Consider the following 23,963-nt stretch of genomic DNA (forward strand, 5'->3'; position numbering starts at 1 on the left):
ATTTTAGTTGAACTAATGGCGGGAGAATGCTAAAGGGTATTTTGGTCCTCTTATGAATCATTTAATGCGTTCTGAATACTTTTAGTCCCAAGAACCAAACAGGATAGAGACCAAACTTCAGTCATTTAACTAAACTTTAGTCCATAGACTAAAGAACCAAACCAAACGAGCCATGTTTGATTTTCTTAGTCCATACTAAAGTTTAGTCCATAACTCGTTTGGTTATAGAGACTAATAAGTAGTAAGAACACATTAAACGACTCATAAGACACTAAAAATGCTCCCTTAACATTCTCATACTACTAGTGCAATTGAAATAAATGAAGGGCAAATATGAAATTATTATGGTTTAATCCATTTTAGTCACACTTTGAGGGACTAGGGACTAAAGCAGTTTAGTCTCTATTTTAGTCCCACTATTTGGCAATTTAAAGACTAAAGGCTTGTTTGGTTTGTGACTAAATATGTCACACTTTGCTTAAGATTAGTCGTCCGAATTGAATAACTAACCTTACGCAAAAAAAAGTTACATAAACTATGGCAACTTAGCTAGCGAACCAAACATGACTTAAATGTGATTAAAATAGAGAAACTAATCTTAGTCCCTAAAACCAACCAAACGGGCCCTAAAGTAACCAAACAACTCTTAAAACTGTACAGCCGTGAGTACGAGGAAGAGCTGGATGCTGAGAGGAACAGAATAAATCTTAGATTAGCATCAGATTTAGCGGCGTTGGTTGGGAATTTTGGACAGAATATTTCTGTCGGCGTCCGTCTAGTGGTGCCACTGTAGTGACGCTACTGTTTGCCTGTGCATCATGGCGCTGCCGACCTGCCGTGCTCTTGTCACGTGAGCCAGATTCCACGCTCGCTTTTCAATTCTAATTAAAAAAGATTTTCCCCCCATTTCGACATGCTGGTATCAAATCGCACGCCATTGCTACAAGAATCAGCGGGGGCATTGTTACCAGAACAGCAAATAATTGCGCAGAATTAAATCTCCGAGAAGAGTTATCTGCCCGATCAGACGGATGGCCAACCAATCGCATCCCCCATCGGAATCAAAGCTGTGTCGGCTCTCAATATCTCATGAGAGAAGAGATGGGCCCCGGCTCCTCGAGCCTGCCTGCTTGCGCACAGGAATGTACGATCTGAGATCCGGACACAGCTTGTGCACGCAGGCACCGACGCACTGGCTGCCCAGTGGTGAGGTGGACTGGAGCGATTGCTGAAGCCTAGAGAGTAGACAGACTCACACAAGAGAGCGAAAATTTTTTTTGGTGCAGCTGCAGCCACCCCTCACAAAAGCAGGATTGATCCCACCTACAGATCCACCAGATAACGTTTTAGTTATGTTATTGCTGCTACAAGTGGGGTCAATCCTTTTTTTTGTGTGAAAGGCTGCAAACATCCTAGTTTGCAGCCGGCTGCACCAAATTTTTTTCCAGAGAGAGAGCATAGCCGCACAGGACCGCCTACACTCTACAGTGACCCCCACTGAGACAGCAGACAGACACATGTGGTGCCCGCCAATTTTGGAATGCCTCATGCCTGTATCGGCACTCAGTGTCATCATAACTGCAGGCCAAATTTGGTACAAAAGATTGAAAACCTCTCGCAATCATACTGGTCATCGTTTGGCTGCAAATACCCCAGCAAAGACTTCTTTGGGGATCCTATGCCACGAGAAAGAGTAATAAACCCTAAGTTACAGCAAGCCGTGTCGCTTTCTCCTACGAATAAGGCATGTTTAAATCAAACGGTATTTACATCAACTTAACATCTCTACCTTCTGCCTGTGGGAATTGAACAAAACGAGTCGCCACCACAAAATCCCCACCGTTTCTGTGCGTCTAACAAACGCATTTACACGACGATCTCGTGGCCAGGGACGCCTCCATCTTGTCCAGCAAATGCGCTATGAATGCCAACCCTAAGACTAGCTCATCTCCCTGTCTTTTCTGGTGACACTAGCTCTTCAAGATCTACTAGACTTGTCGTGGCAGTCTTCGCTCTCATCAATCCACAGACATGTGGTGCCCACATGCACCCCTACCACAGTGGTGCAGTGCTTCCTCGGGGTTTAATTGACCGGTCAAACATCACCTGTTCCCTGCCATCGCATCTACTTGATCTGCATGAAGCCCGATACATCCGCCATGAAGCTAAGGAGGTTTTTCCTGAATCTCTGCCTGTTTGGCCGGTCGAGTGAGCTTGAGAGATTGTTTGAACTTGTAAGGTTATGGAACGCAGTTGCCAGCCTTGATTTTACGGTCGGATTCTGCTGTTTATCCAACAACTCATGGACCAACCTCTGCAGACAAAAGCAAGGTGACGATATGTAGCAAAGAACACAACTAGTATCACGTTTGCGCCTGATCTGATGACTGTTAATCCATTACAGAATAAAATGGACGTATTGGTATAACATTGTCTTCATGGTATTTTATCATCTATAAATTAAAAACACACAGTAGAATACCAAAGGAGAACCAATGCTCATGTTACTAAGATTATAATATGCATAATATATTACTTATTTTCAGATCAGAGGGAAGGGAGGGGGAGGAACCTGATATAGCTCCTGTTCACAGAACAATAAAGGAAGCAAAGCATCGGCAGCATAACCTGCTAACTCCGATCTGCAAAAATAGCATGCCATCTTAAAAGTTTTTACATAAAATTAGAGCTACTAAATGATTGGCAAATTATGCCAAATAAAATTTACTTAGCTTAAGATTCACATCAGTCAAAACCAAATTACTAATACGCAGAGCTCACCTGAAATCTTCAAAAAGAAGTATTTGCAACAGAAGTCTCAAGAAGTGACTTGATATGCTTTCCTGCAGTTTGCCATTAGATCCTTCAGATTCCATGAGCTGCGAGTTCAGTCTTCCTCTCCCTCCTAATCTTTCTTTGAAATTGTATGAAGCAAGAGCATTTACTGCTGCCAGGCACCTCTCAACAACATCGCTATCCTGCATATTGATCCCCAAACTTACTGGTGCTAACCAAAAAAACAACTTATGACACAAAATAAACAGAGTAAATGCAGATAAAGGAAGTGCACATGCCTGATTACGGAGCCCGAAGTCAAGACTTCCAATAATCCTTGTAAAAGCATCACTATTTAAGTGAGCAACCTTTTCCGGGTACAGTTCCAACAAGTGCGATATAAGCACAAAATACTGCAAAGAAACCAGACTAAAGATTAGCATTTGGTTTTATTATCCTCTATTACAAAAAAAACTAAAAGAGAAAAGTCAAAAATACTTACATCACGACTAAGTTTAGGGTATTTCAGAAGATCCAAAGATATCAAGGGGGTCACAATATCAAGACCAATGTAGATAACCTGTGAAGGTAACATCTCAATCTTTATTAAGTTTCAAACTAATTAATGTCAGTTCTTTATGGGAATAATAGCAATAAACTTGGCTAATAAATAAGTTATTTGACCTCAGTAAGTTTTCTTCCCTGGATGGAAAATATAAAAGCTAGCAGAATGCAGCACCTTACAATTTCAAAAGAAGACAAGTTTGACCTTTGTATTTGTTTGTTAATTTGTATCCTAAAGGTTTTTTATTATTATTAACCCAAGTAGAGTTAGCTAAAAATGGCATGGACGAAATGAAAGCTCTGGTATTTTCTGTGGGGATTCCAAGTCTCAACAACCCGACATTCAACAGGCAAGATAGAAGGCCAGCAACTACATAGTTTTTTTTTTTTTGCAAGAAACATCAGCTGCATACCTCTGCGATATCAGGTGAACCTTCACCGCCACAATCAGACAGAAAGCCAACCTGCATTGACAACTGTGTCTATTAGTTATGTGGAGCTTTTCGTCAAATTACACAAACAGGGTGTAAGGGAACAAAAGTTACCAAATCCTTCGAACATATATTTGTCAGAAGACGAAGCAAAGCTCGCAGATCCTTATATTTTTCTGCTTGTGACTCATTACGCAGACTTGAAGAAAGAGAGAGCATTACCTAGAAAATAGAGATACCATAGTCAGGCCCTGAAGAAAATTATCTACAAACTCCACAAATGGTAACATTAATGTTGGGAAGTGGGACATATACAAACAGCATGCCATATTTAACCTTTTTAATGCATTATTACTCACTTAGCACATGCCATATTCAGTTCAAGGCAAGCCCTGAGTTATCAACATTAGATGACTACATGAACCTGTACTGGTGTCACTTGAACATCTCCATTTAGATCTTTTCTATGTCTAAGTAGATTAGCATTTCTGCATAAATTAGCACACAAAGCACCAGAAGCCAAATAAAAATAAATACAGAAAAAATTAACACTGAGAATTGAAGAGCTTGAAACTCAGGACAACGATGGAGACTGTCATCTTCCCTTCCCCCCACCCCCCTCCCTCCTACTCCCCTCCCTCTCCTGACGCCTTCCCCTTCCTGCCCTGCGCCGGCGACCAAGCCATCTCCGGCAACCATCCTCCCCACCAGCCCCACGTCAGTTCTTACTCCAAGCCCGGCGGCCACCCTCAATGCGTCGGGAACCTCTAGTTTTCGTCCCTTCACCACTGCTGAAAATCGCAAGGCTTGGTGTGAAGTTACGCCTCCTTCCAGAGTTCCGTCGGGAGTGAAGTCGCCATCCTTCAAGGAGGTCCTTCTCGTGGCGGTGTCCAATGTCCCGGACTCAACGGCAGCTGGCGGCGCTGCTCGCCAGACAGCCTCGACCAAGACTCTGTCATCTGCTTCCTGTGGTGCGACCCCGGACACGGTCTTGACGGCGCTCGGCGGCGCTACTCGCCAGACTGCCTCGACCGCGCCCTTGCAAGTGTCACCCAAAGGCACCTCCTCGTGAACGTCCGGTGCTTACGAAGCTCCCTCCCTGTGATGCTTCTCAACATAATGATACACAGTTCTCCTGCGTGTTCGAGAAAAAAATGAGGCAGACACGCTTCCTGAGCTCTAGTGCTTCTTCCCTGCCATCCCCTGTCGAGGTGGAGCTGCGAGGAATCCCGACGCACGCCTAGGAGTTGGCCATGACAGAAGCCCTCCTAAATGATTTCTGTGGGATCACGAATATTCATCTAGACTCTTAAAATCAGTGAGAAACGTTCACCTGATGTTCTTGTCCTGAACTCATACCCAAGGAGATGGCGCTTGAGATTGTGGAACCAGTGGTGATCGAAGGAGGAACCCTATGCCACACGCTCTCTTACGACATGAACGTCAAGGTGCTCCCGTTCGATCTACATCCCATTGAGTCGGGACCTTCTCCTTCGATGGACGGCGATCAAGGACGCCAGAAGAGGCGGCGACGACGACCACAGAAGACTTCTGCCTCAGCGAAGGCTGCTTCAGGGGGGAAGGGGCGACGGCGCGCGAATCAGCTCGCCCCCCCATGCACTGCACGGCTGGGCCCATGGGACGGTTCATTTCCCTCCGCGGACTCAATTCCCGATGTCGTCTGATCGACGCACCGAGGAAATCTCATCAAGTTCGTTGGCGACTAGATATGAGCCTAAGGAGCCCATGTCAAAAACCTCCCTAGAAGTTGTCCCTCTGTCGCCCCCTTGCAATGGCTCGCGTCCCCGAGGATGTCGCGACAGTATTGGTCCTTTGCCTCGAGGCTGCAACGACCAAGAGGGCCTGACCTCCTGCTCTCAGCGTCAGTGCAAGCTCCTGTGGGATATTCTAAGTGGGTTGTTGGCTTTGTCATCAACTTGGGTTCTCCTCAATGGTATTCCTGGTGAACTGATCAACCATCGCCGAGGATTACGCCAAGGAGATCCTCTGTCTCCGATGCTTTTTCTAATTGTCATGGATGTGCCCCGGTGAAGGAAGGCGACGACGGTGGGGAACATTGCGGCATCAAGGGCCCAGGCCACGCCCGCGCCGCGATGGAGGAAAGCGACGGTGGCAGCTGCCAAGCTCGAGGAGATGGCGACACCGACGACCTAGAGGAGGGGGCGGGACGGCGTTCGTGGTGAAGCCCGGGGGAGGTCGGTCGGCCGTGTGGGGGAGGGGCCATGGACCGCCCATGCCAGGGAGGTGGCCGTGGCTAGCAGCAGTGAGGCCGCTCGCGCCAGAGCCGAGGTCGCCCGTGCCTAAGGGAGGTGGGGGTTCGGCCATTGAGGGAGGGAAGTAGGGGGAGAGGGTGGCGGCCGGAGCATTGTAGGGGAGGTGGCAGTTGTAGGGGAGGAGGGGGAAAACCAGCTAGATACCATGTTGGGAAAAACCCTAACCCTAACCAGGGTTGGAAATGTATTAATAATTGAGTAAGGTGGGTCAAGACCCATTACAATAGGGGTCTATACAGAAACCCTAAACAGCCCTAAACACAATTACGCTAACCTTATTGTTGTTTTTTTGTTGTTCGGCTGTAGATCTCATGCGTGGTTCTTGTTCGAGAGAAAAATTTAACGCTCGTGTTAATATCTCTAGCTGACTTTATTAAAGGATCATCCTTACTTAAGTTATCAACATTAGATGACTAAACAATAGAGCCATTTGAACAGTATCGTCAAATCTTTTCTATGAACAAAGTCCACTAAGGAGATCAGTATTTCTGCAGAAAATAACAAGAAAAGCACAGGTACAGGCTTAAATATTTTTTGGCATAGGGAAGCTGTCAATGGTGAACACCAGAAAAGAGAAGGAAATTGTAACTAGTATCATGAAGTTACTACAATTGCTGGCATCGTTTCTTTGAGAATAGTTACGGTCAGAGTCATCAGTCAAATTGGCAAAATAAAAAGAATATTATGATACAGAATAAAATAGAAGTATTCATATCCTTACCTTCCCAATGTTATGAGAGGAGTATATCTGGAGTAGTTGCAAGCAAAAGCTCACCAAAGCTGATGTCTCTTTAGCATCCAGGAATACAGCTTGACCATCAACAAAGTCCACCACAAACTTGAGTATCATGTATACGACTGTGGACTAAAGGGATGAGGAAAAGTTAATTGCATGATCTTCAACATTCACTTGTAGAGTGATAGTATGAAGCTTGAAAAATAACATTACATGATTTTTGTAGACCTCCAGAAGAGTCAAAAGTGGGTTCATCACAGTATGAGCCATCTCAAATAGAACTTTTTGAGTTCGGGGTTGAGTAGCTCTAGCAGCGCCTCTTAGTCGTTCCAATAGGCAACAGACCTACAACCATTGACCTATGTCCTTTATTCTTCTCTAAAAGAGCACAAAGCAAACATTATACATACTTACCATGTAAATAACATCTGCTTGCTGTGCCACAGATTTTAGATCACTCCTGCTAGCATTTTCTACCAGGCACCCTGCCACTGGTCCCATGAGATCCCTCAGGTACCTTAAAAGGAATCAATACAGGCACTATCAAACCTCTCATCTCTGTTTCTTAGAATAACAGCCAGAAGTAAACAATAGTCCTACTGTGCAGATGCTTCAGGATCTTTGATGCAGGAAGCTGCAGAGGCAAGTGTTTCTGCTAGAGACCTCTGTAAAAAATAGCAATAGAAGCATAAGATTTTCAAAAATATAATGTCATAGGCTAGAATAACATGATTTGCACATGGTACATCACTTGTAAACGTCCACTCAATGAAAGCAAAGACCGTCCACTTGCAAAAGCTCTTGTAAGATCACGCCATGAATCCTAAAATGTACATGGAACACCACAAAGATTAGGAAAACAAGGAAAAAAATCTAGCAATCAATACAACATAGTATGTTTTTCTTGTTCAGGCAGAAACAAGCAGTACATACAATAATATTCTAGACAACACATTTAATGCAGTGCATGTGGAAAATGGAAGCCACAGCTTTGTGATCACTGCCGGAACAACCTTTTTATAACTATTAGTATCTTCTTGGTCATTAACATTTTGATCTTACAATATATCAATTCGTATAAAGAGCAGACCCAGTGCCAGTGGCTCCCACATGAGTGGGGGGTGGGGGGGGGGGAGGGATAAACTGAGCACCCCCCCCCCCCCCCCACAAATGCGGAGAGACTGCTTCGAACCCATAACCTGGTGACTCAGTAAGACAACTATTCAACTATCACCACTGTATCAGGCCTGCCCTTCATAGTAACTAGTACAAGAATCAATAATTTCTTCTAAATATAATGATACGCAGCTCCCCTATGTCCTCAGAAAAAAAAGAACGAGAATCAATAATTGAACTGGAGTGTGTTCACTAAAACATGGAATTACTGTACATCAGATGATACAAATGCTACCAAACATTTAATGCGTGCACAAATTAATGTGCATTGTACTATATGAAAATGCAAACATCAGTAACATGTCATTGGTTATCACAGTAGATTTGAGCTTACCAGTTGAACAAGATAAGTGCATGTGTGTTTCCGGCGAACGACTGTAGCAAGTAGCTTCTGGCATGTCAGTGTCTGTGAACAGGAATCAAAACAACATATAAGGGACATTGGAAACTTTTATCTTGTCTAACGCTAGTGAAAACACTCTAATGAGAAATCTTGAAAGTTGATGGCATTGTTAATGTTTGGTCAAGTTATGCAGTATTTGGTATTTTGGATCAATCGCACAGTGTGATGGAATGATAAGGCTAAAGTCACATCAAAGAGATAATGAAATCAAAAGATCAAGATGTTTTACTCGAGCATTTTTGCATTAGGCACTGCAAATTGAACTGGGGCAAACATGTCTGGGCACTCTGCACAATTCCATCATGATTAAAAAGTAAAAATGAAGCTTACCTGCAACTCATTTTCTCCCTGATAGGTAGTAAGAGCTAACATTGAAATGAGAACAACAAAATCAAGAACAAGCTCTCCTTGGTTATTTTCCCAAGCAAAACTGTTTAGCAGTTTTCTGGAATGTTGGGATCCATTTGTACCCACATTATCAATTTCTCTGCTTACTTTTCCTCTACTCACGTCAAGTGGCACTAAATAGGTTGCAACCCATCTGGCCAAGAACCAGATCACAGCCTGCCAACATCAATAAAGAACTTAAGACAGACTCTTTTCAAAATAAGTATAAAACAACGTCTAAGAACCATTCACAGAAAACAACAGTTAGCTCAGGTCCAGAACAAAATAGGGTTTCTTTTACATAAAGAAAATGAGGAAGGTAGATAATAATAGTACAGAAAAGTACCTCCATTAGTCGTGGACTGAAGTATTTTGCCCTAATTCCTGGATCTAAACACTGCCTGGAAAAATTTATTATAGACCTGCATCATCAAGAGACAAAATATTCACATTATATTGCTATAAGTATTAATACTTTTAATACAGTCAAATGGGTTACCAGAGCTGGAACTGGCCCAAAAAACAGCAGGTCAAAGTCTTTGCACTAAAAAACTCTAAAAACAGCAACAAACAGATTCCTGATTTTCAACGAAATGAAAAGGGGAATAGATTGAGGTAAGATTTTTCACCAGGAGAGTGTAACAACAGGATGATGTGCTGCTTCAATCACATTAGGGAATCCAGCCTGTAATGCTTCAGGGATCTGTTCAAATTAATTAATAACAGTGAGAAATTTTAACTTTAAGACATTTCTTAGCTTATAGAAGTAACAAAATGACACAAAGCATAGAATTGTAAAATTACGTGCCAAATGGTGCATCATGTTAGTATAAGTAGCAACTCAGTGTATGCACAGGCCCAAAGGGCTAGATGTATAAGTGTTACACATGCATAAAAACCCTCCAAGGCTCCAACTAGTGGGAAAATATGCGAGCATGTATAAAAGTAACCCAACTAATGGTGGATCTACAACACTAAGTTTGGAGAGTAAAAGTCTATGATGTGCCCTCGTATGTGCCTTCGTCCTTCGTGAAGAAATCAGCTAATTGAACCTTGAAGGCACATGGTGGAAAATCACAACCTGGTCATGCACCTGCGACCTCATGTAGGAAGCATCAACTCCAATGTGATTGGTTCAATGGTTCGTTCATGCTTCACAGGGTCCTGAACAATACTTATGGCACCAGTGCTGTCTAAAGAGAGAGGAGATGGTGCAGTAGCAGGCACATTGAAATCCTCAACAAGCCAACATCAGTGGTTTGCGGAAGAAATAGAGGCAAAGGGAGGACATTGCTTAGTAGCTTGGGGTAAGGTAGCGCGCCCTCGAGAGCTTGGAGGACCAGGCATCTCAGATCAGAAAGGCTTAGGATGGGCACTCCGAATGCTAGGTTATGGCTGGAAAAAACTGAACCGCACCGGCTATGGGGCATGTTTCCAGGTACAAGAGCAAGTTAGAGTGTTCTTCATAATGGACATTGAGACTAAAGTGGGTGATGGAACTCACATTTTTTTTGGTAAGACAGATGGTTACATGGGCAGTGTATTTTATTCTCTCGAAAGCACAGGGGAACTGCGCCTTACATTTTTTTGGTAAGACAGATGGTTACATGGGCAGTGTATCATATACATCGCTCTTCACACCCTTTGGTGGCCAAGGCCCAAGAGATATATCAAGAAAGGAAATAGCAGAGGCTCTCAATGAACACCTAAGGATTTGGGATACACCAGGAGCTTCGTCAATTTGAGCTTTAGTTGAGTACCTCGGCTCCGGGATCTCATCATGGATTTCTCGCTCAACCTGACATAGAAGATAAACCTCCTCAGGCCAATATTCAGCAAAATCGGCATATGAATATCTTTCAATGAGCTGATAGGAACAAATTTGCAAAAGTTGAGCTCCTGAGAAGTGCAAGTTTTTTTCTGTGGCTTGTAGCTAATGATAGATGTTGGGCCTGGGCGGCTGATCAGCTTGCGCTTCGTGGTCTGCCCCATCCTGAGCGATGTCTCTTATGTGACCAGGAACAGGAGACAATTAATCATCTCCTAGTATCATGCCCCTTTGCAAGGCAGAATTCAATCCTTTGTCATGTCGGGTTACAACAAATTGCACCTCAGCTAGCTGATATGGAGTTTGATGATTGGTGGGATAGACCTTGGCACAATTCCAGAACACCAAAAGAAGGGATTGAATTCCCTGGTCACGCTAGAGACTTGGATTATGGATACATCACAATGCATGTGTATTCGATGGAGACTCCTAGCATGTCAAGAGCTCTCAGCGCTACTAGTGATGAACAGCATCTTTGGGAGATAGCATGCATACGGAGCCTCTCTTCTTTGACTGGTCCGGCTCATGAAGAGTAGTAGGTTGGTGCCTGGGTGTGTTGGTCGCTTGTTTCAGCCTAACAGGCGCGCAAGTAATCACAGAACAATAGAGTGGTGTGTGGATGTTTTTGTTTGGTTGTGGCTGTGTTTGTCTGTGTTATGGGTTCTTGTCCCATTTTTCTTCTTAATATAATGATATGCAGCTCTTCTGCAAGTTCAAGAAAAAAAGTGGGTTGTAGGTGAACACCAAGCTCCATAGGAGTATCAACAGTTAGTGATCATTGGTGCAAGAAGCTATATTCAATAGAAGATGGATTGGTGATATTAAGGGAGCACTGACTGGGAGCCTTGATTGATTATCTGCACCTCTGGGACGCTCTGTCTGATTTGGTGTTGCAACCTGAGATTGAGGATAGGCATATCTTCTCCTTGGCGCCAGATGGACTTTACTCTGCAAAAACTGCCTATGCTGGCCTCTTCCAGGGCTGAAGCTCCTTTCACCATCATAAAAGGATCTGGAAATCTTGGACACCTTCCAAGTGCCGATTCTTTCTGTGGCTGGTGGCTCATAACAAATGCTAGACTGCTGATCGGCTTGGAAAAAAAGGCATGAACCACCCGACTAGATGCCCCCTGTGTGATCAAGAACCTGAAAACATCAATCATTTGTTGGTTTCTTGTGTGTTTTCAAGAGTTTTCTGGTATAACCTTTTAAGAAAGTTTGGGCTACACAGCTTATCCCCTCAACAAGCTGATGCTTCTTTCTTTGACTGGTGGGAGAGAGCTTCAGCTCAGGTCTTTGGTCTGGGGAAGAAAGGATTGGACTCTCTCATTACCTTAGGGGCATGGATGATCTGGAAGCATAGAAACAAGGTGGTGTTTGATGGGAGGGCTCCTTGTCTCTCTTTCCTCCTGCAGGCTAGATATGGCAATGGGTACCCGAAACCCGATAGGTTTTTACTCCATTAGGGTACGGGTTTCGGTCAATTTTTATACCCATGGGTTTATTAATGGGCATAAATCTATACCCGGCGGGTTCATGGGTACGGGTTTGTTCCTACAGTACCCAAACCCGTGAACCCCGTGGGTTTTTTAAACCCGACCAAACCTAATGCATATTGTCATTTTATTTTATAAACGAACAACAAACTTGTTATCTCCCTATTTACTTCCTAAGTAGTTGATGAGAGTGTTGCTTGCTTGCTATTATAGTTTTTACTAGCGTTATATATGTGATGGATGGATAACTTAGTGCAAGGTCAGTTGATTATACAACTTATTATTTGTATTTCATTCTCTCTACTAATAATTTTTATACCAAATCATGAACTCGGTGTTCATCACATAAATTTTAGACCATGATCTCATTAATCATTACAATACTTATTGATTATGAGAAGAATAAGCATATTGGAGATAAAACCTGCGGGTAACCCGTGGGTACCCGCTAACACGATGGGTACAGGTTTGGGCAAAATTTTAAACCAGTCATGGGTACGAGTTTTTTAATGGGTATAGATATTTTTCACGGGTACGGGTTTGGGATGGCAAAACCCAACGGATTTGTACCCGTTGCCATCTCTACTGCAGGCTGCTTGTGAAGAAAGAGAGAAATGGCAGATGGCTAGAGCCAAAGGTTTATCCTCTTTGGCTGCCCAGCTTCCTAACCCTTAGGGGTTGTTCAGGTGTGGGTTGTTTTGTTTCCTATGGATTGTTTTGTGTATGACTGTTTCTGGCCTCCATAAGGAGTGTGTTGTAACTGGGTCCTTTGTTGACCCTTGTATTCTTCTGCTTTAATATATGGGGGCGCAGTTCACCTACGCTTTTCGAGAAAAAAAAGCAGCACGGGAAAGGCAGGGACGGAGCTAGGCATGTTTATTGGTGTCAGCTGACACCAACGACTTTTCGTAAAATCAGTGAGAAATATTCTATATACAATGTTCGTCTATATAATTAACATCATTCTAGTGGGATTGACACCGATGGCTCTGTCAGCTAGCTTCGCCCCTGGGGAAAGGATGTCCTGAATGTACTTCTCATGGATGTCCTGAATGTACTTCTCATGGGATAGGTAGGTACCATCATATGTGGAAGAGACCTCAAGAGTCAAGACCAAGGAAGTAGCTGAGGTGATCCAAATCAGACATCAAAAACTTATCACTGTTGTTGAGTTTATGATCCAAATTCTGAAGAAGGCGGCCAAGTTGGCGAGCGAAGAGGAGGCCCGTCGCCGGGAGGCTTGGGTCGCCGGAGCGTAGCCCCGCGGTACGGATCGTTCCCTACTCAGTTTAGGGTTTCACCTCTATAAATATTCTTGTAAGCCGCATGAGATTGTTATCTCATTGTAAGTCTCCTATGATTTGTAACCACCCGAAAATAGTGAGATTGTTGCTGGCCGACGCCCGTGGTTTTTCCCCTTCGCCTTGGAGGGGTTTTCTCTGTGTTTGATCTACTTTGTGTCGTATTGTTTCATAACAACTGCGGCGCTGCTTCACAAAATTAATAAACTGAAAATCATCCCGTGTGATGAGCATGTCAGGAAGGCACAGGCACAGTGGCGGGCACACGGGCCCGTGGTAGGTAGCAGGCGGCGCGCAGCAGCAAGTGCAATGCAGGGCGCAGGCAGCCATGAGTATCGGTGCGTGGGCGGGTGCACATTGATGTGGAGCCACAGGGAGCATGGCAGATGCAGGTGGAGTTGCTGGCTGGCAAAGCTCACCAGCAGTGAGCTGGCAGCGCGAACACAGCAAGGTTACATGTGTAGAGAGAAAATGTGTGTGTGCGTATGTGTACACATCTAGCACATGAAACCATGTAAAATAAATCAAACTGAGCTACAGAAATATGAAGAAATGATATGAAGAACAATGAGGACATTCATGATACAATAGTAAAGAAAGAGAAACATGACAACATTCATGGACTTCATAAATGCTAGTAAAGGAAGAGAAGCTTTAGAGTAGTTACAAGTAGTGTTTCTCCTTCGCCAGAGTCAGTTAGGACATGACTAGTAACCAACAACAGCCAATAGAGCTCTTCCAGTGTTTGAGTAGGATCACTTTCACCATTTCTCTGCTTAGAAAAATCTATTAAATGTTAACTGTAAAAATACACCACCACAAAACAGTAGAATGTACAAGGCTACTGAAGCAGTATAGCTTAGTAGCTTCTCCTTTCTTAATAACTCAGGTAAATTACAAGATAACAAGAAGACCTGATTTAGCCGGGCAAATCGTTCTGAAAACAACTGTGCAAGAAATGGAATAGTAGTATTTGCAGAAGCCCGTGCTATTAGAGCATACAAGGCTAACTGTTCATCACGTTCTGGAAGAAGTACTTCATTATTATTTGATGAATCCAAAAGAGGTAGAGATACTAGAACAGATGAACTGTCGGGAATTTAAGCATACTTGAAACAGAAACATGAAAATATTCAGTATCATCAGTATCCTCGAACGCAGAATCAGCAGCAGCTATGTCAAAGAAAATAAGAGTAATCAGTATGCAGAATGTAAACAACATAGAAAATCTTTTACACCATCTGTAACATTCTTCAAGACTGAGGTTACATTTAAATGGGAATATAAAGAGATTTATACCCTTCAAGTGTGACTCCACAATCATCTTAAACAAACTTGAAGATGCAAGTGCTCCATCGGTTGAGATTGGATTTTTATCGGCATCTACGTCCTGCCAAAATAAAAAATTTATGTCGTAGTTCATGGTTATCTTTATCTAAGAAACAAAAGGCTGAATGAGCTTTACAAACAAAAAAGATACGACCCAATGAACAAAGTGCAATATAAACTACTTGACACGAACTGAGATCTTCCATGTATAAATAAAACATTTCTTTATCAAAAAACAAAAGTGCAGACTCATACAGGCCAGGAAGTCAACAATTATAAACCTTTCTGATAGGACTGCGCCTACTTCAGAGATTGTAGCAATGGGAGATTGTCGGGCCAGGTTTGAGAGAGCTAGGGCGAAAGGGAGCCGTGCTGTTGCACGGACTCTAGGGCAAAGATCACCTTCTTTATTGATCTTTTGCTGTCTTCCCTAATTACAATCCTGGCCTTATATAGATGGCTCTACTAAACCGTTCCTTAACAGGATCTCCTATTTCTATTCCAAATCTAATCTATCTTATCTATTATCTGTTTTGCAAGTCCTAAACAGGGTCCCTTATGGGCTTCGGCCGGCTGGCCCTTAGGCCTATTTCTCCTTCTATAGACCTTGCCGGTCATAACACTTCCATTGTTTCATGGGCAGAATTGATGAAGAGGATTTATTTTATCTGATGTACTCAGACATGTTTTCTACAAAGTGAAGTGAAATGTTCTAGTATATAGTAGTTATGAATAACACTTGTACTGAATAACAGCACCATGAGAGCTAAGGACTCTATACTCCTAACAATAGTTACTGGAATATTTTGAGAAGTGTCGATGCAATAATTGTAATTGTAACAGAATAAAAGATGTGCATATAACTATGTAAATGGGACCAACTAAGCATGTTAGCATGCATATGGCAAAGGGAATTAATCATGTCAGTTCAATCGGCTACAATGGTTTTACATTTAACTTCTTAATGCAATGATATGTAGCTTTCCTGCATATTCAAGAAAAAGTGGCTTTACATTGAAATATAGCCATAAAGGTAAATCCTATGGTTTTAAATGCTAGCTGAGTACAGTTTACATTAAAATCATCATATTAGCACATTCTCATCTCGTTTGTGTTCATTCAGCAGGTATGGACACTGATTTTCCAGAGGTTGGGCCTGATTGCAATTGCCCCTCAACCTTCTGAAGCTTGGTTCTCAAGCTGGTGGTGCAATGCTATCGTAAGTATTCCAAAAGAGATGAGGACAGGCCTCAATTCCCTGATCGCTTTACTAGCTCAGGATCTTTGAAACCACTGAAATGCATATGTGCATTGCATGAAGGGGGGCAAGCACAAATGTTCAGGTTGTTTTACAAATTGTGACTAATCAGAACAGTTTATGGTGCCTAACTTGAACCTCTCATCCACGAGCTCCTTCTTTGGTCGCTCGCCCCAAACACTTAGCCTTGTGGAGGTGGATAGGTCATGATCATTTTAACTCTCAAGTGTAATGTCTGCATTTCTTTTTCTTTGTGTGTTTTGGGGGTGCTAGGGAGTGGTATCTGCCTCTCTGGCCTCTCAATTTTCATTCTCTGTTTTTAATGAAATGAAATGGCACATAGCTCTCCTATGTTGTTCGATAAAAAATAAGCACATATAACTCTATTTTAACTTTTTTGAAGAACTTTTTCTTCAACTTAAGGTTACTAAGAGCAAACTGGTACTAGACCAGTCAAAATATCTTTAGTAATCCAATAAAAGAGTAAAAATGTGACCTAGAGTTATTACATGTTAATTGCTACCCAAGCTTATTATTAAGTTGCATGCACCAACCAATTCAACCCAAAAGCTTAAGCTGATGGGAAGAGGTGTGCAATTCACTTATATTATATTTCAACACTTATAAGAGAGAAAATAGAGGCAACAATCATATCTTTTTTTCGAAAACACAGAAGAACTTTGCCTCATTATATTAAGAAGAAAGGAAAAAAGAGGTCTGAGAAGACCAAATACAAGGGTCTCCTTACGGAGGCCAGTAACACAGAAAACTGAAATAATCCATAAGACACACACAACCACTCAAAACACACTAGACATCAGGAAGGAGGGCAGCAAGGTAGGAAAGACCTTTAGCCCCTGCCACTTCCCAAAACAATCTCTCTTCCCCTGCTAACCTAAGAGATAAGGCCAAACTTGTGGAGTCCAGCCATCGAAGACACATCTGTTTCGAAGTTTCCAATTGTCCAAGCCCCCAAGGCAATTAAGGGGTTGAGGCCTTTTCCAGGAAGACCAGCCACGGCTCCTGTGATTTGCTCCCACCAGTTCATGAAGGAAAGTAACCCTGGCTGTGGAGCCAGGCTTTCCAATCCAAAAGGTCTCAAAAGATGAAACCAAAAATCTCTTGTAAACACACAAGAGACAAGGAGATGGTCCAGTGTTTCTGCTTCCTGATCACATAAGAGGCATCTTGTCGGGTGATCCATCCCTCTTAGCTAGTTTGTCCACAGTCCAACATCTCCTGTGGGCAACCAGCCAGAGGAAGAAACGACACTTGGGGGGAGGGGGCAAGTTTTCCACACCAAAGAATAATGGCCAAAAACTGTTGAACCTGTGAAGACCTTCATAGGCTGATTTGGTCGAGTATTTGCCATCCCTAGCTAAACTGAATATATGCTTATCTTCTACTTCAGGCTGTACCACCACTTCTGATAACAATTCACACAACTGCAAGTAATCCACTAATGCTCCAACTGAAAGAGCCCCTTTGATGTCAGAAATCCATTTTCTGTTGGTTAATGCCTCAAGAACAGTTCTATTATTTGCAATTCTTTTTGGTATAATTGCAAAACCTAGGAGCCAGATCACTCACTCTTTGACCCAAGAGCCATTTGTCTATCCAGAACAGAGTGCGGGCTCCATTCCCCACATCTGAAATCAAGACAGTGGAGAAAAAAGCTTTTGCCTTTTTTGGAACTTGGATAGGAAATAACAATCATATGACACTGAATTTTGAACGGATTATTGCAAATAAGTCTTTGATTAAGTTGCATAAAAAGGGAAGGACACAAACATATTTCAAATTTGGTGCAAAGGTCAAGGGAAGTACCCCCAAAAGAACATTCCATGTTTCTAACAAAATATCAAGGGAATCTATGCCCCAGGTTTCCTCTTCACTCTGGTTATTCAGAACCGACTTGACAGCTTCTGACGTCAAAGCAGAAAGCAGATTAACTGTACCATAGGGCCTACAAAGTGCAAGCATGTCCATGTTAAACAAAATAGAATAGCAATCTCAGGTTAGCTGATATTGTAATAATAAATTGCATGAAGTGTACAAAATATTCTGAATATACTCACAATATGCATTTTCACTATTACAAAAAGAGCCAGATACACCAAGGAAAATCAGAGATGTAGCAATGGTATCTTGGTTACGTTACCATCTTACAAATTGGACATAGTAGTGCCATATTAAGGCCCAATTGACTAATATGTAGGAATACAAGGGACGAGTTACCAAAAATTAACCTAAATTGTGATGTCCAACTAGATAATGTACAACAAACTGACCTTATAGATTTTAGGAGGTTGTCAAAAAGTGAGCCAGTAGTTAAAGATGCGATTGAAAGCAAGGCATGGCAACCATCTATGAACTCACTGCAACACAATGAATATCTCGCTCATCAGCATTTCTCAAGTTTTTTCTCGGGTTAAATCAAGATTGCAAAGATGGATCCTGAGAGAACCTTTCACTTCCCCCATTTCGGATTGATGCTGTGATTACATCAGGAGGTTCAATCCATAGAACAACAGCAGATAATATCAGCATAAGGTGTTTAATCTGTGCATCCCCATTATCTGACAACAGAAAGAAAAGATGAAAGATTACATAAAAGAGATCACATGTGAATCATTAATATGTTTTCCATGATACGTCGAACTTGTAAATTCTAAAAGAAAATATTCAGCTTTCGACCTTGAACAGTCTAATTTGCAACCTCAAACTATCAGAATCGTCCACTGTCTCCCACCTACCACACATGCAACCCCCAAAGGTGTTTTTGTCTAACAATAGCACCAAACTGGGCAGTTGTGGGTGCCGCTTCCTTCAATCACAAATATAGGCCCATCTTAGCTTGCTCTAAGTCAAACTTCTTTTAAATTTTGATCCTCAATATCTAAAAATTTATATAGGTTGACAACACACTATCGACGTCAATAGTTTATTATAGCAACTACTTTTTATAATATATAAGTCTTTTCATTTAAAATGATAGATTTTCATAAATATTGCAAATCAAGGTTAGAGAAGTTTGATTTAATATTTGTGATTGAAGAAAATTGCATGTTCACAATTTCATTTCCTCATGTATGAGAAACCTCTGCATATTTATATATACACTTCCCCAAAACCTCATAATGTGTATACAGGTGCTACTGGTAATGGTGGTCTAACTTGGATACCATCTGTGATATATATATATATATATATATATATATATATATATATATATATATATATATATATATATATATATATATATATATATATATATATATAAAAGAAAACTGCTGAGGTCTAGTATTAGGATTGTGTTTCATAGTAGTCTGAGGTTGTAATCGACAGTTTTCTAGTATCAGGTAAAATTCAAACTAATGCCAGAATTTATGAATGGAAATGGAACCTTTTACAGATCATTAATAAACAATGACTCTTTGGAATAAGTATATACCATTAGGAAACACAGAGCCTGCCAAGGAGCATAACTGCACTATAAGCTGTCTGCAAGAGACAGCAATTGGAGAATCACCCCACAGTGTATCATATGAGTACTTTTGGCGCAAGGTGGTATAGAAGTTTAAAACCCAGGTAGGGTGTCCACTTGATATTAGAATCTCTCTCCACATAGACCCTGGCTACAATAGAAAATGCAACCATTTATAAGCTGGAATGGAGCAAACATGCAAGTAATTAGGATATACCTTCACCAACGAACGTTCAAACTTCTTCAGATTTATCGTATCAATCCTTAAGCCGAAATTTATCTTAGCATCTGAACTCTCGTGCTCCACAGTATGTTTGAAATTCCAACTTAGTATCTGAAACATCAGGCGCAATGCTGCTGAACATGCTCTTTCGTCCGGTATTGTTACAGTTGAATTCAAGATTTTGTCAGCAGTATTGAACACAGCAGCTTGTGCCCAGCAGTAAAAATCCTTGCAACAGACAATAGCTTGTCATAATGATAACAGAGGGTTCAAGACTTCAAGTGACATGACACAGCTGTAGTATTTTTCATGTAATGCCAAAACTTCTACATGTTTGGGAAGATCAATACCTTCAAAAACTGCACTTCGAGTGAGTATTCACATTGTTCGTGAAATTCCTTAGGCAGGCTCATAGCAGAAGCAGTTGAAGGGGAGAATTCTGAAACCTAGGTCAGACATTAAATTAATCTGCAGTTGCAAAAGAATAGAAAAAAATGGAAGAACCAATCACATCGGCCTCAAGAAATTGCATACCAAGGTTTCCAAGAAATTGATTGCAGCAAACTGTCGATTAGGCCCATGGATGCCCCGGATAGATTGCTCAACCTGAAAACAGTATCAGACATACAGATACAATGTTCTAAAAGAATTTAGTGTGCGATTTGATTGATTAAAATTCAAATACGAAAAAGAAAAAGAAACAGTGATGAAGTTGGAGGTTCTATGTTTGCTCAAATGTTCAAGGGTCCCAAAAAATCATATAAGAATAAATCATCTTATCCAACAAGTTGACCCACTTATAGTTTATCGCAGCTTGGATTTCTTTATGCTACATTTTTTATTGTTGTTTTATTCAATGTTACCAATGAAGAAAAAAGGAATGAAGTATACCATTGTTGCATAAAGATCCACAACCACAAAAATCTTAAGCTAATCCTGATTTGTAGGGCTGTAGTTGTCAGCTCAGAGAAGTACATACCTCAAAGAAGATAGCTGCTTTTTCTTGGTCCGAAAACTCAACCCTACCAACATATTCCGTGTCAAAACAAATATATTTGGGCAGACCCAGTGCTGGATGCAACCACATACGTGGGGTCTAGGGAGGGGATAAACCGAGGCAAGCCTTCCCCACGTAAGTGCGGAGAGACTGCTTCAAACCCGCGACCTGGTGACTCAATGAGACAGCTCTCACCACTGCACCAGACCAGGTGTTTGGCTGGGTTGTTTGCACATGATTGTCCAAGATGATATACGCAATAGGCAACATCTTTCCTTGAATCCAGATCTTGAAATAAACTATATGTGTTTTAGCCTGTCCACTTGAAGGCGATAGATTGCTCTAAGACTAATTAATATCAAAAATCTTTAACAGCCAAAGTGTTAGAGCAATCAATCACCTTCAAGTGGACTGGCTAAAACACAGATAGGTTATTTCAAGATCTGGATTCAGGGAAAGATGCCGCCTATTGTGTATATCGTCTTGGACAATCATGTACAAACTGCAAACAACCCAGCCAAACACCATATTCAACCTTTGTCTAGTCTGAGATCAGCAGGAATAAACGAATAAATAAATTACTAAAATAACAAATCAGCCCATTACTATGTGAACTCGTCTTAAGGAAATATTGTGTGCATGAATTGCAAACCACTCCATGAATGAAACCACGTCCAATTCAGTAACCCAAGCAATGAAAAATATGCAAGTATGAATATGAATGCAGCACGCCCATCATTTTCATACCGATGTCACAGAAAATCAGGGAACAAAAGGCAAATAAAAATATGAGTAAACTGAAGCTAGCAAACATGTTATGACAAGACGTCTTTAGACATTACACTTCTAAAGTAGGTAGAAACATAGAATGATAGAAACTAACCAGCCTCTTTTCAGTAATCTAGCTGCCACAGCGGAAACTTTCGATTGCACATAGCCATCAGGAGAACTTGCATGCTCCATAACATAGTTTAAACAATATCTACAAATAATAGAAAAAGTTATAGTAAGCATTAAAAACATGATGCTCCCACATTAATTGCAAGTTTTCTCCCTCAAAAAGAAAAACTCACATTATTAGGCTCCTTTTATTGTCATCTGTAAGAACTCCCCACTCCCTTACCGCAGCATCACCAATTGCACCAGCAGCTTGGAATCTTGCATTTGGTTTTTGGGATGTCTCTGGGAGGATACAATATTTTCAGCTCTTTTTGAGTATCTTAACACTAGAGAAGAGCGAGGCTTAGCTATTTTTTATGAGAAATGAAAATAATAGTTGTTTTTCTAAAAATGACACAAAAGCCCCAGAATAACAAATAATAAATGGGGTAAATTGTTATTGCTTGCAGTCTGCTGAACAACAATTCAGACAAACAAATAAAATGTATTATGTATCACCCTTCAAAATAGAAACAACATGTACACGGGTTATATGGAAGCAGCATAACTAATACAGCTTGGGATATGTGTCTGCTAGTAAGTCCTAACCTTATTCATTTATGAGCTTAAAAACAGAGATATCTGCTCTGTTGATAAATAATTCTGGTTCACCATAGGTGCATAGCAAGAGAACAGCATACCAAGAATGAATCTGCATACTTGATAAGGCATGAGAGACGAATGCAGCGAAGTTATCACTTTTTCCGCTTCAGATGGATTCATGTGCAGCTGCAAAATTACCCGTTGTCAAAAGCATAGCTGCTGAATCAACACTATGCAATAGATGGCATTCTACAAGAAAACTAGAGTGTTCATTAGCACCATGACAGTTCCATATATTAAGCTAAACACAGATACCAGGAAGACACTCCTGTTATAGAATTTCACATAATTTGGGCAGCTTGATTATTGTTAGGGAATAAACTAAGGATCCAGAGTTACAATAAAATAATATAATCAAACAAGTGGAAAAGTTGAGAACAGAGCGGGGATAGATTAATCAGGGTCAGCAAATGCTATTCCGACTGTGTCTTTCTCTGCAAAGCACAGTTCTACTAGAACCCCCTAAAGTCCTAATAGATAGCTCAATTGCTACACGCAGATTCCCAGTCTGAAATGAGGAGCTTCAGGTTATCCAATGAATAAATGTGTCACAACTCACAAAATATCAGCAAAGCAACACTATAGAACCAGTACTACCCCGTAGCATAGAGATTACATGCTTGAGAAACGCAATGTCAAGACAAAGAACTTTTAACTAACCGGCATTTACAGAATTCATAGCCAACTTTCAAATGTGTTAGAAGTTATTAAGGCACTAACATAAAATGTGTCAGAACTCATTGAAGTACCTGCATCTCACTCCTAAGCAATCAATTAACGTGCCCAAAATAAACAAATTAAGCAAGCCATTTAAATGTTCAAATGCCCAACAAAACAATCAATCAGTTGCGAAGCCTCATCTGACACGCATCAAACTGGATCCCATCACCAAATCCACAGAGAAGCACTGAGCTACAGAAAACGCCCAATCAGTCCCCCGACCATGGTTCAAATAACAAAGTGCAGTAAAATCTGCATAACCCAGGCACATCAGCGAGCACAGGTCCACGCGCGTTCTCCGAATCTAACGCCGGGGTACCGAGAGCAAAGTGCTAAAAGCACGGAACACGTGGAATTCAAGCTCGTCAACAAGGGTGTGGGCTGCGGAATGGGACCTGGATGAGGGAGCAGGCCTGCTCGATGGCGAGCATGGTGGCCTGTAGCTGCTGCGGATCGGGGGCGCCGCCGGGGAAGCCCTGCATGGCGGCGGCTGATCGCGCCCGAAGCGTGGTTGGCCTCCGCGATCGCCTAGGGTTTGGCTGCCGGCGAGCGGCCACCCTGCCGGGCGTGGAGTTGAGGGCAGGGAGGCGGCGGAGGCGGAGTGCGGAGGGGTGAATGGTGGCTGGATAGTTTTGCAGCTTGGGTCTTGTGGGGCCGGCGTGATTTGCTGGCTGGCTGGCTGCTGCAGTAATTTATAAATGTAAAAGTCGTGCTCACAATTGGAATGAAGCCGTACCCAAGCCTTCAAAGGCACTGTTTGGTCCATTAGTCTTAGGACTAAAGTTTAGTCCAGGGACTAAATTTTAGTCCCTATTATGTTTGGTTGTAGAGACTAAATAGATTCTAAATACATTAAATGCAACACATAAAGACCAAAACGCTCTTTTTTTTGTTTGACACCAGTTTTCTAGCAAGGGTAATTGAAGTAAATATTGCATTTTAGTCCCTTTTAGCACCCATGTGAGGGACTAAAGACTAAAGTCAATTAGTCCCTACTTTAGTCCTTCCGTTTGGCA

The 23,963-nt window shown here is 41.8% G+C and overlaps 1 protein-coding gene across 10 annotated transcripts; it reads right to left on the minus strand.

Annotated features, from left to right (window-relative positions):
* Window positions 1–1,579: 1,579 nt before the first annotated feature.
* Window positions 1,580–23,614, minus strand: LOC103643456 (exportin-4). 10 transcript variants are annotated; one of them, XM_020546758.3, is made up of 32 exons: window positions 23,343–23,614; window positions 22,266–22,353; window positions 21,759–21,867; window positions 21,569–21,667; window positions 20,668–20,710; window positions 20,223–20,294; window positions 20,039–20,134; window positions 19,683–19,799; window positions 19,433–19,616; window positions 18,446–18,557; window positions 18,270–18,356; window positions 17,806–17,944; window positions 14,691–14,781; window positions 14,502–14,564; window positions 14,306–14,415; window positions 14,059–14,163; window positions 9,396–9,469; window positions 9,113–9,188; window positions 8,710–8,943; window positions 8,311–8,382; window positions 7,552–7,623; window positions 7,401–7,465; window positions 7,215–7,317; window positions 7,014–7,145; window positions 6,786–6,929; window positions 3,885–3,992; window positions 3,753–3,803; window positions 3,278–3,355; window positions 3,075–3,188; window positions 2,782–2,978; window positions 2,573–2,642; window positions 1,580–2,314 (listed from the first exon to the last, which is right to left on the minus strand). In XM_020546758.3, exons 1-32 carry the CDS (start codon window positions 23,427–23,429, stop codon window positions 2,126–2,128), a joined length of 3,381 nt encoding a protein of 1,126 aa, XP_020402347.1. In that variant the 5' UTR covers window positions 23,430–23,614; the 3' UTR covers window positions 1,580–2,125. The 10 variants fall into 10 exon arrangements, with proteins under 10 accessions (XP_020402347.1, XP_035820164.1, XP_020402349.1 ...); XM_035964271.1 differs by having other exon boundaries at window positions 22,285–22,353; window positions 23,343–23,613; XM_020546760.3 differs by having other exon boundaries at window positions 19,683–19,916; window positions 22,285–22,353; window positions 23,343–23,613.
* Between the last annotated feature and the right edge of the window lie 349 nt (window positions 23,615–23,963).

The sequence above is a fragment of the Zea mays genome, chromosome 1 (assembly GCF_902167145.1).
Source record: "Zea mays cultivar B73 chromosome 1, Zm-B73-REFERENCE-NAM-5.0, whole genome shotgun sequence".
Classification (NCBI taxonomy): Eukaryota; Viridiplantae; Streptophyta; class Magnoliopsida; order Poales; family Poaceae; genus Zea; species Zea mays.

Coding starts and splice junctions, on each gene's coding strand:
- LOC103643456 (XM_008666652.3), bottom strand. CDS start 23,429: ATGCAGGGCTTCCCCGGCGGCGCCCCCGATCCGCAGCAGCTACAGGCC. Junction 21,668..21,758: donor AATAAAAGGAGCCTAATAAT/GTGAGTTTTTCT, acceptor TATTATTTGTAG/ATATTGTTTAAACTATGTTA. Junction 3,804..3,884: donor ATATATGTTCGAAGGATTTG/GTAACTTTTGTT, acceptor TTGTCAATGCAG/GTTGGCTTTCTGTCTGATTG.